General features: G+C 39.6%; 1 protein-coding gene across 2 annotated transcripts; it reads right to left on the bottom strand.

Moving 5' to 3' along the window:
• Nucleotides 1–848: 848 nt before the first annotated feature.
• ZDHHC13 (zinc finger DHHC-type containing 13) lies at nt 849–12,377 on the bottom strand. 2 transcript variants are annotated; one of them, XM_026041226.1, is made up of 16 exons: nt 12,322–12,377; nt 11,837–11,959; nt 11,265–11,342; nt 10,356–10,500; nt 9,525–9,589; nt 8,770–8,932; nt 8,312–8,437; nt 7,878–8,011; nt 6,979–7,079; nt 6,078–6,205; nt 4,925–4,987; nt 4,591–4,684; nt 3,761–3,844; nt 3,148–3,305; nt 1,657–1,754; nt 849–1,253 (listed from the first exon to the last, which is right to left on the bottom strand). In XM_026041226.1, exons 4-16 carry the CDS (start codon nt 10,482–10,484, stop codon nt 1,121–1,123), a joined length of 1,476 nt encoding a protein of 491 aa, XP_025897011.1. In that variant the 5' UTR covers nt 10,485–10,500; nt 11,265–11,342; nt 11,837–11,959; nt 12,322–12,377; the 3' UTR covers nt 849–1,120. The 2 variants fall into 2 exon arrangements, with proteins under 2 accessions (XP_025897011.1, XP_025897010.1); XM_026041225.1 differs by lacking the exons at nt 11,837–11,959; nt 12,322–12,377 and adding an exon at nt 11,649–11,685.
• Between the last annotated feature and the right edge of the window lie 351 nt (nt 12,378–12,728).

The raw sequence follows: 12,728 nt of genomic DNA, 5'->3' as shown, positions 1-12,728 counted from the left end.
CTGCTCATTTCCTAGCGACGTTCTCAACACTTTGACATCATTTGGGTTAGGGCAAAGCAGTTGCTATGCACTTCGAGGCAGTTGATGAGGATCTGAAATTCTCTCCAAGAATGAGATTTTTCTGAGAAAAGACATTTTCTTAGAATACAGTATTGTGTTATTTTATGTTTTCAAGCTACAATAATGTACTCAGACAGCTTCCMTGTTATTTTGCTTTGCCCACTCTTTATGTCCTACAGTGCCAGAGACTGATACATTTCACCAAGATAAATGAAATCCCTCCTCTTTCTTAGCCTCAGATCCTGGATGATATTTAAGTAGCCTTTTATTTTCTGACCTTGATCTGTTTCTCTCTATTAGCTCCACCACTGCCTACTTTAGCTTCTTCTTGACCACACTGGCCAGGACTGATGCTGCAGCCCTGACACCTTGGGGATGTGACTCACGTCATACTAAGGAACTGCTTTTGTGTCTGTGCACCTGGAAATGCTGCCCTTTTCTAACGTACACTTTCTGACCACCAGCTTATCCCTTTTCACAAGCTAACTTGGCAACTCATAACTTATAACTCATAACATAAGCAAAAGTCAGACCTGCTGATGCTGTTCTCCTTACCTTGCTTTCTATTTTATGGGTTATCTATCCCTTCAGTGTATTTTAAACAGTCTGTAAAATTTACTGACAAGCATAAAAGTTGTATTTTGTCACATGTAACCGCCTTCACGCACAAACACAAAGATGATCTTAGAGACTCTCACAACATAAGGTAAGCAATAAAATTACATTGCTGTTTTAATACTAGATTAAAAAAAATGTTTCCTTTGTTTAAACAATTTGCAAAACAAAGCAAAAGATGTCAATAAGRTTTGGAAACTCTGCCTTAGAGCAAAACAAATAAAAAATACATTCTTAGTGTCATTTCAATCACATAAAATTTGGAGACACACAATGATTGTTTCATATTCAAACCTACTGCATCTTATGCAATGTAGTTTACTATTTAAAACAACAATAATAATTAAAACAAGCCACTTGGAGAAGAATTTGTAAAGATTTCAAGAATATCCTGTTTTATTTAGCRTTCAGCTCTGATGTTTTAGAAATTCAGCAATATTTTCCATCACACAGAATGAAGATTCCTCTCCTTTGCCAGATGAAGATTGTACTGTTTGGTCCAATCAATTAGATTGGGTTTGAACATACCAAGGCATCTGCACTGAAAAAAGTCTGCAAGATTCTGGAAGCATCCAAGGCTGAAACGAGAAAAACAGCAATTAATAAAGCTAACAAAATAAGACTGCAGGCAACAAAAGATACACTCACACCACGATGCAACGTTTAAGGTACAGTGCTGACCATGACAAGACAGCTCTTGAAGTAACATTAGAATAGTTCTCCTCTAGTCAGCATTATTCCTTTTGGTGGGTCTTTCAACCTCTATTTCATTTAACAAGGAAAAAATGTTCAACTCGAACATTTACAATAGTATTTAGTAAAAGTCTCACCTATTAACACATGGATAAGGAAGGATTTCTAGTCTAACACAAAAACTCTGGTACCAGTTTCTCTACAAGTCAGAAAGGGGTCCATGGATTTTCTTCTCTCTCTAGACACAAACTAGTACTCGAGACTTGTATAATCTTCACCAACACTCACTTGTATGGAGTTCTCCTGAGTGAAATGGGCTGCTTAGAGGACTTGCTCTGCATCAGGAGGTTCATTCTTTCATAGGAGGTCAATCCCAGAAACGCAATCTTCAGGAAAGAGAAACAAGCAATGCTTGAAAGATACACGAACACCTCAGAAACCAAAGCTGCAGCGACACCAAAAGATTTGTACCCACTATTTCAATCTAAAGATTATTATTTCCATGGGAGGTAGGGGCAGTGGGTTGTTACATCTGACAAACAGGCTGCTGCCGCCATACACAGAAAAGTGTTTCTAAATATGTCGCTTAGACTGAAACAGAGTCCAGCAAGTCCTGACAGTAATACTTCCACTGGGAAGGCAAGCTTAATGGGATGACTGCACCTGGATAGCTACAGAAATATAAACAACTAGAGCAGTTCAAGCACTTGTCCCTTCAGATTTTATCTGTGTTCTACCACAGAAATTATTTCATGCCCTGGAAAAGATTAAATAGCTTGCCAAGAAATAAAAATAAGAAATTAGATTTTAGAAATCCAACCCCAGCTTCAATGTTTTCTTAATTCCATGTCATCTGTCACGGGAGTTGCACATTCGGATTTATGGTTAGCTTCAGCATTTTTGCTTAGCTATCCACTTTTATTTTTTTTTTGATCAATATGATCCTCTAAGCCTTTGTAAATGGTTGCATGGTTACTTCACTGAATGTTGGCTTGTACATTTACAAATTACTGTATGCACAAGACACAGTAGGTAATTCTAGGATCCTAACTAGATCCTTCCCTCTCCCCCAAGACGTTATTCCAATGTATTTGACAGCAATACATATTGAATATTCACATACAATTTCTTTTTTTAAAAGAAATCCAAGATGTAAAACAAGTCTCTAGCTCAATATGCTTAAGGTACGTCCAAAAGACATATCTTTCTGAAAACAGGTTTCCTCCCAGATGTTTTAAGCCAGCTCTTTTCAATCTTCCTTGCCTAGCCAAGCTCTCTCTGAGCAAAACAACAGAAGAAATCAACTCAGGGAAGCTGGACACTCCTTAGCAGGATAAAAGCTACTGCAGCAAGGGTACTTCATATGGGCTCTGCTATAGAATTTCCAATTCAGAAATAACTGGCATGGGCAGAGCACTTATACTGTATTTTTGGACACTAACACCAGTTCTATTAGTCAAAATTTCTTTCCTTCAAATACCTTTTTTTCTTTTTTTTTTTTCCTTTCTTTCTTTCTCACAGGTGTGGGATTTTTGATGAACAGTAAAACAAGAACTCAGTTACAAGAATGACTTCTGACTGTGATCCAAATTTACAGAGAACAGTAAGTGCACAAGAACCTGCAAAACTCAAAGGATTGCCTTAGGATTCTGAATATGCCTCCAGACATGCCATTAATTTGATAAGGAAAGAAGGATCCCTGCAGCAGTAATTCACCTAGGGAAATACTYTTATTTGATTGTTCCTTAAGAGGGGAACACAAAGTAAAGGAAACAGTACCTGGTAAAGCTGAGTAATGAGCAGCCGTGAAGCCCACATGGTATGGAAACAGGCTAGTGTGAAGATGTAGAAAACCCACGGGGAGCAATACACGAGCTGGGTGAAGTAAGTCCAGGCCCCATCTTCACGATAACTTGCTGCGCAGTGGTTTGACCAGTCTAATAAACAACACAAATAGCTAATTATATTTTTAATACAGACTCGTTAAGAAGAGAACAAATACTTGCACATGGGATTATGAGGGAACATGCTCTAAAAATATCRTGTTTAATATACTATATATTTGACTGCTTGCTATTCTACATAATTTTTCCACTATATTTTGTGATTCACTCAACAAGCACTTAAGGCACTGGYTAGGTATGGTATTTAAATAAAGTTATTTAGTGACACTTAATCATCATCTTTCATCATCAAGCCTCTGGAATTTTGGCTTCATACTTATTCATGGTTTTAAGGCAAATACTTATAATTTCCCTCAAACATTTTGGATTTACTAATGAGYGTGCAGTTCTCTTTTCAAGGTTTTCAATGTGTTACCAACAAAAAGAAGTTTTTGCAAGGGTTGAATATAGACAGAAAGCAAAGTTAAAATAAATTTATGAATACATACACAGAAGAGTTCCATAAAGCAGCCAGACACCAGTCAAAGATAGGAAAAACAGGAACGATACGTAATAACGATGGTTGCCAACGCCTGTATTGGTGCAAGGAAAAGAAAACGCTGACGTTTTTTATTTTAGAGTATCTGCATTRGTTGACAAAGGCTGACAAAGCTACTTTCTTTCTGAACTTGCTCCTGTTACCATCCCAATTTATTGGGCAGGATTATTCTTTATAAAGCCTAAGAGAACGTATCCCTTCCTCAGCCCAKGCCTTTGATGGTTTTCGGTACAAAAGACTGGATTCTGCTACCACAGCTCTTGTTAAACACAGGACAGCTGCTTTGCATGACTGAAAAAAATCTGTTACAACTTGTTTCACCTCTGTTTTCTTCCGAATTGCAAACATTCATAAAACATTCATAAAAAAAAACAGAGACTTCTGCCAGAAAAACTGTTATATGAAGATATTCTTTTTCTTTTGAGGAAAGAAAAAAAATAGAATTTTTACAGTTTTAACARTTTTACATTCACTTTAACTATCACTTTCAACAATTTTGAGTCTCAGTCTTTTCCTCCTCTCTTCCTTCTTCACTCAAAACAGGAGTCCTAGGCTTTTAAGGCAGCCATTCCACCCCATTAACCATTTTGGTTGTCTGTCTTTCTGCCAATTAACTAGTTACTCTCCACATTTACTAGGGAGAACCCTTCAATATCAACCACCTTTTTTTTTTTTTTTTTTTTTTTTAATCAGGTTTGCTCTCTCTCTCAGGCCATAAACACTAGCACTGCAACTCTTCTAATACATGGTATTTCCCATTTGATAAAACAAAATCCTCACCTATGCACTGGCCAAACCATAGAGAATGCTGATCGTATCTGGCAATGCAGGCATCACAGGCAAGGCAATGTATAGATCTCAAGGGCTTCTTAACCTAGCAGAGCAGGAACAATAAGGTCAGAGCAAAAGTAGCCACGGCCTCATGACGCTGGTTCTGACACCCTCTAAGGGGCGGGGGGAGAATATATAACCAAACTATAACACACTTTCCATGCAATACCTACATGAAAATAAAGGAAGAAAAGGCTTTTTTCTTAAATTACTGTACTGAGTAAAAGCCAGGTTAAAAACAAAGCAAAATAAAACAAAGCATAATCATGAAGAGCTCACTTACAAGACAGGAGGTGCAAAATGTCCTGGAGTCCAAGCAACCTGCCTCCGCGAGAGCGACRATGTTCTGCAAGACAAAGGCAGTCACTCGCAGCTGTGGTCAGGACACAGTTCAGGGGCGCTGTGAGGACTTCCCTTTAACATTASGCCATTTGCACATGTTAAGCAGCAAGTGCCAAGCACCAGCATGAAAAGTACTTGCTATTTATGGACAGAGAAAAGGTTCATGAAAAACAAGCCATGGTATGGACTAATACAATTTTATTTATGCAGTATTTAGAAAAAGATTAAAAAAGGCTTTATGGTGCCAAAATTAATAATGTTAATGTAATGGTCTTAAAAAATAGGATGGTATTAAGATACAAGATCTCTMTTGTACAGGCAGCCAGGCCTCTGAGAGATGAGGAGAGAGGCTGTATTTAGCATTACTTTATCAGTACTGGATAGCCAGTATCTGCAATATTTACTAGTCCTGTGACAACACTGAATAGACTAAAATTTCGGTTTCCTCTCCCTTGCAACCTCGAGAAATGCAACCCCATGGAGAGCAAAGAGAGATCCCCAACAGACACTGTCCACAATACCCGGGTTGGGAATGYCTGGGGTACACCAGACATTAACTTGTCTGCAGTTGTTTGGCCATGAGTTTTTGCCACAACTACAAAAGCCCACGTGTTACAGAAGTCAAACCCCAGGACACAACTTCAAAGCACCCAACAAAATTTAAAACATTTCCAGCACTTAGGATAGCTTATGAGCATGAAGAATTGTAGAATTGTGAATCTCACTATGTTTAGACAGCTGCAGTGAAAATCACACAGAACAGTTATGTTGAAGTGAATTTCTACCTGACGTAACATCACAGACAGCATCAGTGGGGTGGGTCTGTGGGATGTTTAGCTGAGGCTCACATTTCAACGAGAAGACGCAGGAAGGAGACAACAGCGGGATGAAGAAGGAGAGGAGACAAGCACCGAGAGGAAGAATTATTCACAATCTCTGCTGTTTCATGACAGAGCTAAGAACTCTTTAAAAGAAAATAGCATTTCACTGCCTGCAGATTTGGCAAAGAAACATAAGGTGGCAAACCAACTAACCAAGAGCAAACGCATGTTGCAACAGGTGAGCCCTTCCATTTGTTATAAGGAATTACCTACCTCTTTTTTATCTTCCTCTGAAATCTTAATGTATCCAGGATCAGTTCTCCAGGTTTTATAGAAATAATAAAGTAGACCCCCTATGCTGAACATAACAGTAACTTGGAGAACTGTGTCAGCTACATTCAGTATTTAGATTAAGGAACATATACTTAYGTAACACATCACCACTATTCGGTAGACAAATCATACCTACTCAAGCAACGTACAAAAAGGAAAAGGATGATTTTGACGGCAGTATTTTCTCTGTTCCTCGGAGGCCATCTATCAGAGAGGCTGAATATTCTATCTTCAGCTCTGGGGAGAGGSCTTTTACAGCTGATTTGAGCCTGTACTGCAATAAAGCTCCCTGCCACCCTCGCTAGCTGGGTGCAGACTTTTACCTTTGGACACTTAACAGCTAAATCATAAATGTTAAGCTGCTTGTTTATACAGAACTGAGCATATATAGTCATTAGACACAGAACTTGCACTCTGTGAAAGACAGACGCTCATAAATCTGGTGAAAGAGAGAAGAAACCTGGTCAAGATGGTTAGCTCTAACCTCCTAACTTGAGAGCTCAGGTGCCTCAGAAATAGCCCAGGTACAGACTCCATCTCAGGAATCACAGAGCCAGGATACTGAGACTAACTCTTAAAATCGAGTACTTAACCTCCAGGTTGTTTGTCTTATACTAATGTAAGCATAAAGACAAAAGAAGGCATATTTATTTAGWCTATCTACAACTTTATAACTCAAGATTATTTAACCTCCTACCCAAAAAAGTAAAGCAAATCTTAACAGATTTTTGTAGTCTCATGAAATTACTTGGGACTGATGATTACTATTTGTATGACTGGGTTTATGTTCATTAGGAACTGTAAGTAGAGTCTTATCCCATTCCCCAAGCATAAAGGATATCAGGCAGGAACCAGACAAACCAGGTCACACACATCCAAAACACTGAACTTAGCAAAAAAGCTGTAGGAAGATATCTTAGATTCCTGAGCCCCACAAATCGCCTGAAAGATTAAAAAAAAAAAAAAAAAAGATTTTATTTAAAACTTAACACCACAGAAGAAAAATTTATCTTAAAACCTTTACTCAGGATACCTTCAAGCAATTAAAAGCTGCTGCTCAAGTAGATTGTTTAGTCAAACAGGTGAAGGAATACCAAAGCAAAACCAAAAAACCCTGAAGAGTGCTCTGCTGCGGTGTAACCTTAAATATCAGAATTCTGCAGCAGTGTGCTAAAGACAGAATCTCTGTAAGACAGAATCTCTGTCTTTAGCACTACACACAAGTAGTATTGTCATTTCAATTTTTAAGATAACCATAGAAGCAAGCAGAAAACCTGAAGAATAGCTTGGGATAATGCTGACAAGTCTGAGTAACAGAGAGASGGAATAGTTCATTAAAAACCTATACTGTGTCACAAACCAAGACAATAAAAATGAGATAAAGCACAATTTTAAGCATTGTGAATGGATACCTCAATGAGCACCAGGTGCAGATCTTCAGTAAAAATCTCTTTAACATAAAAGTTATTTAACAGTCTTAGTAATACTTGTTTTTCCTCAAGATTTCAGTGTTGATAAACTTGTTTCACACACCTGAAAGTGATGGGTTTCTAGTGTCATTCTGAAAATGATCTATTTACATATATATAAAAATAAACCCGTCACAGAAGTATCAACTATTTTCAAAAATTATTTTACAGACCAAATGAAATTATAAACTTTGAAAAAAATATTGCATCAGATGTCAAATATGGCATCCGGGGCAAATAAACACACGTACAGAGAGAAAAGTTTACAAACCTCACAAACAGAGTCATTCCAAAGAGTATCAAGAAAAGCAGACTCCCTTTCAAAAGCCACGAATCAGAACTTAAGTCCATTACATATCCTATGACCCACATCAACGTCAAGGAAGATGCCAACAGCAGGAGAATCTATTAAAACAATTGTTAAATTATTGTTAAAAATAAGGAAACCTTCAAGTAAGCTTTACTTCCAAAGTATTCAGGTGATAAAACAATGAAGGATACTGACAGAAAACACAAAGTAACATAACAAACCACCACAGAGACTCATAGATACCCCACACGTACATGATTACAGATTGATTTCTATGTGCCCAATTTTGAAAACCTTAGAGGTAGCCTGTGCTGTTACACAAGAGGGATGTTATATATTATTCTAAACATATAATGCCGTAGCTTTATTTCTAATAGTTTTCCTCCCAAAGTTACCTCATATTTCTCTATTATTCTCAGTAACCTGCTGTTTTTTCTGCTTCTTGTTCTTTCTTCCTCAGTCAGCATGTAAACAATGAAGTGATTTTGAGCTTCACGAGCAAGGTCAAGCGGCGTCTCCCCCTAGAACAGTAAAAACAAGTGCTTGTTTCTTTATGTATTTAACACACAAATATTTACCTTTGTAACAGCAGCATCTGAGAAGGAAACACTGGTTATGTCCACAGCGAGCAAAAGGCTTGGCTGTTCACTGGATGAATGCTGCAGAGTTTCTATGCATCCTTTGTGCTACACACCAGAAAAGTTCTAACTCCTTTTGACAAAAAGTAAGAATACCAGTTACTGGTCACTACCGGTCACTTGGATATCAAGTATTTAAAGGAGAACACTAAGACTGTTCTGCAAATTAACTTTATAATATCAGATGTGATGAAATACCAGGAGTGAAATTGCACCTTGCCGTTTCTTATGTCCATGCTAGCACCAGCTTCCAGCAACAGATCCACAGCACTAATATTCCCAGATGTTACTGCCCAGTGCAATGCCGTGTTCTTTCGAACGTTGTCTACAGCATTGAGAGAAGGATTAAACTTCAAGAGGAACCTTGTAGGCTCTGGCCTAGAGGGAAACCAAGTATAAAAGTTAAAGAATCCAGTGCAGATTGCTGTTTTTGTTAAAAGACAAATAAGAAAAAAAAAAAGAAAAAAAAAAAAAGATTTGAACTCTGAAATAACTGCAGATACAAAATGCCTTCTCTCAGAACAAGCTCATCAACAATATGTTCAAGCTTCAAGATCAGGACTTGCCTGAAGTTTTTTTCTAGACTATACCATCTCATCAYTTCAACAGATAAGAGGCATTTGGGCAGTTTGTAACTTTATACAACACTGGCTGTAAGCTTTAAACACTCCATTATTATAATGTACTTTACTGTGACAAGCACCATGTATTTTCACCTCTAGAAGAACAGGTGTGCTGCAGCCATTCCAGCTGCCTACCTAAACTTTTATTAAAACCTTTTGTCTTTTTTTATTATATCCACTTAGGTGCTTCAGACTTWCTAATCTCTGAAATAATACATGTCTTAGTATGACTAAAAGGGAAAGAAATACCAGTTTAACAAATTTTTCAAAAACAATATATATTTTTTTCTTCATCTAATGTCTAGGTACAATAATACAAGACTCTTTTAGAGTTATCCACTACTTACCCAATTGCTTTCTGTGCCGATATCATTAGAGGTGTTTGTCCATTGAAGTCTGTTGTGTCTACACTCTAAGCATATATACATATAAAATGATGATTAATGGCAATTTCTGACATTCAGAGACAACAGACACACACACAGCCAGACTCTCAACAACAGAACTGGCTTAGCTTCACTGGAGAAAAGAAACCACAGGACATCATGCAAGAAACAAGCATTCACTTAAAATATTTGCCTTCTGTGGGGCCTGCCTGTCATTTCCTTCAGAAGATGCTGAGAGGCTTCTACTAAGGGTATTCAAGGGAACTGCACTAACCAAATTTCCTTTTCTGCCCATAGAATATACTTCAGAAAGCATTTTTTAGCAAATGTTACACTTGTCAGTTCTGCCTACTTCAGATGTAACCTAAGCATATATTAATTACAGTGTGTGTAAGGTAAAATAAGCAAAAATTAAAATTTCTCATTAAAAATCAGATGTAAAAAAAAAAAAAAAATTAGTTTGACCCTCTATTCTATAGACTTCAGCTAGGGGCAACTGCACTGATTCCTAGTGATGAATATAAGCAATAAATACTCCATGGTGTATATGATTTATACTACATAACAAATCTGCATAGCCTAAGCACTGTGCTCAGACACCGTGAGCTGTATAGRGATGACAATATAACAAAAAGAATAAAAATGATTAAGGATCTCTAGACTTAAGGCCCAGGGAAATACTTGCCAAACACCTGCTTGTCAAATAGGAAATAAAGCAAACAGTGTCTGTATTTGCATACACAGGCAGCTGCTCTTAAGTAGAAAACAGCCCTTGGGACACCAGCAACATACCTGGCCTTTAGATATGAGGTAAGCTATAACAGGAATGTGTTGAAACAGCACTGCCAAATGAATGCCACTGAATCCTTCCCCGTCAATGAGGCTGGCATCTGCTCCACTCTTCAACAGCAAAACGACCATAGGCAGGTGTCCTTGCCTGTAAARGCATGTGAAGGGAAACTATGCAGATGAGGAAAAACAAACAAACAAACMAAAAACTGGAAATCTTAATGAAAGCTGCCTTAGCAATTTTTTGAAAAAGATACACTTTAAATATATATACGCACATATATATTTTAAAAAGTTTTCCAAACCTTTTATTTTTATCCACAAAATTACTTTTACAAAAGTAAAACCTTACCCTAGGTCACATACATCTATAATACAAGCCAAGCCAAAGCAGTAACTTAGAACATAGTGAAGGGTCAATAACTTCACCTGTTGGCATTCTTTCTTAGATATGTCTTTGTTATGCAGTAGACCAAGGCAGCCCAAAGAAACCCCTGCTCAAGTGAGAATTTTCACTCAAAAAGGATTTCCAGCTAATRGATTTTTTTAGAAAATAGAATTTTCCAGCTAAGTAGATAAACACTACTTTGCTCTTCTGATCACTTTACTCAAGTTGTGTCTTTGTGAAGCCAGAACTATAGTGTTTTAAACTATACCATGCTGAAGAGATGGTCTACGCGCACAAATATGYAGAAGGGTAGATAAGAGCCATCCAGCACACCCAGGCCCCAGCAACTCCTACTGCTTGGAAAGGGATACCCCGTGTTTTGGGTGCCTGCTATACATATTCCGAGAAGAAAAGCTAACGTGGCTGGAGCAGAAGGACAAAAACATCTTCATGCTCTTGAGCAACCAAATACCTTAYGCTGGTGCAGCTAACAAATGTACACCTGGCAGCAGTAAGCAGCATACCTAACGGCCCAGTGAAGGGGAGTCGAATTGAGATCTCCACCGAGCTGATCCACTACCGCACCTTTGGAAATATAAAACCTGCAAGAACAGCACAGCAAGATTAATAATAGCCACATAATAAAACATTATACTAAGGGTAACACTGCTCCAGGAGTAAATAGATTGTGATCAAGAAACTTTCACTAAAGAAGTAAATCTGCAAGAACATTCTGCAGTAAAGAATGGTGCTCTGAAAAAAAAAAAAAAACAAACCACAAAACAAAAAGCAGTAACTAGCAAGGCACTTCTAACACCAGTTTGAATTTCTGCTAAACAAAACAAGAAAGTCCAATTAATTTTTGTACTACAGAACTCCACAAAGAAAACGAACAGTGGTACCTTCACCTTTCAGTGACGTTTTCACAAAGGTAATGGGGCTACAACTTGGAACTTTTTCCTCTAAAGCAGCATATCCCATTTGTTTTAAAAAGCAATCAAAAATGGTGACCGTAATTAAGCGAAGCAGAACTCCTGTGCTGTTTTTACTGATTGCTCTAATTGTGAACTACTGTTCGCGAGGCCTCAGCACTTGCCTGGCCAGCTCCTGCCTGTTGTTTATTGCTGCCCAGTGAAGCAGAGTCACGTTTTCCTTGTCCGGTTGCCGCACATCGTATCCCGCTTCTACCAGCTCCTTGCATCGCTCTAGTAATCCATACCTAACATGAGACAGGAAAAAGATAGTGGATTTATTTATAGTTCAGTTGTTTAAAAGAAATCTCATATATACGAACATCACATACTTAAGGACACCTTAGCAAGCCTCACCCCACAGCTCCTCCTGGAGCAAAATTCCACATTGCATTACACGGCTCACAAAAAGCATTGAAGCTAGCCCTGATATACAGAATATTTTTACCCCTTACGACGAATTGGATTTGATTGCTGGAGCGTGCACGCTGTTTAGCATTAAAACCGCTTCCAGGGGCCTCCCGCGGCCCTTTCGAGCCCCGGCTGAGGGCAGCACGCGGCGCGCTGCGCCCGCTCCCCACAGCAACGCGGGGACGGGTCGCGCACTTACTGCGTGGCCTTGACAACGTCCCAGGCGCCGGCGTCCGCCGCGAACGGGCCGGGCCGCGGCGCGGGCTCCGGCTCCGGCTCCCGCTCCAGCGCATGGCGGCAGCCGCTCGGGAGCGCCGCGCGGCACGGCGCTTTGCCCTGCGCGGATCGGGAGACACCGTTGGCTCGCACGGGCGCGGCGCCGGGAATGGGGACGCGCGCGGGCGGCGGGACGGGATGGAACGGGACGGGGCGGGGCGGCAGGGAGGCGCTTCCCCGGGACACACGTGATTTCCAGGAAAACGCGGCCCCGGTGCCACGGCAGCAGGGATCCCCGCCGCGAACGCCCCGCGCTGCCCAGCACGCGGCGGCGCCGCCCGCCCCGCGCGGCCCCAGCGCGCCCCGCGGCGGCCGTTAACGGCCCGCGGC

Source organism: Nothoprocta perdicaria, unplaced genomic scaffold (genome assembly GCF_003342845.1).
Source record: "Nothoprocta perdicaria isolate Ctin4 unplaced genomic scaffold, notPer1 scaffold_28, whole genome shotgun sequence".
Lineage (NCBI taxonomy): Eukaryota > Metazoa > Chordata > Aves > Tinamiformes > Tinamidae > Nothoprocta > Nothoprocta perdicaria.
This window is presented reverse-complemented; position numbering and strand designations above follow the sequence as displayed.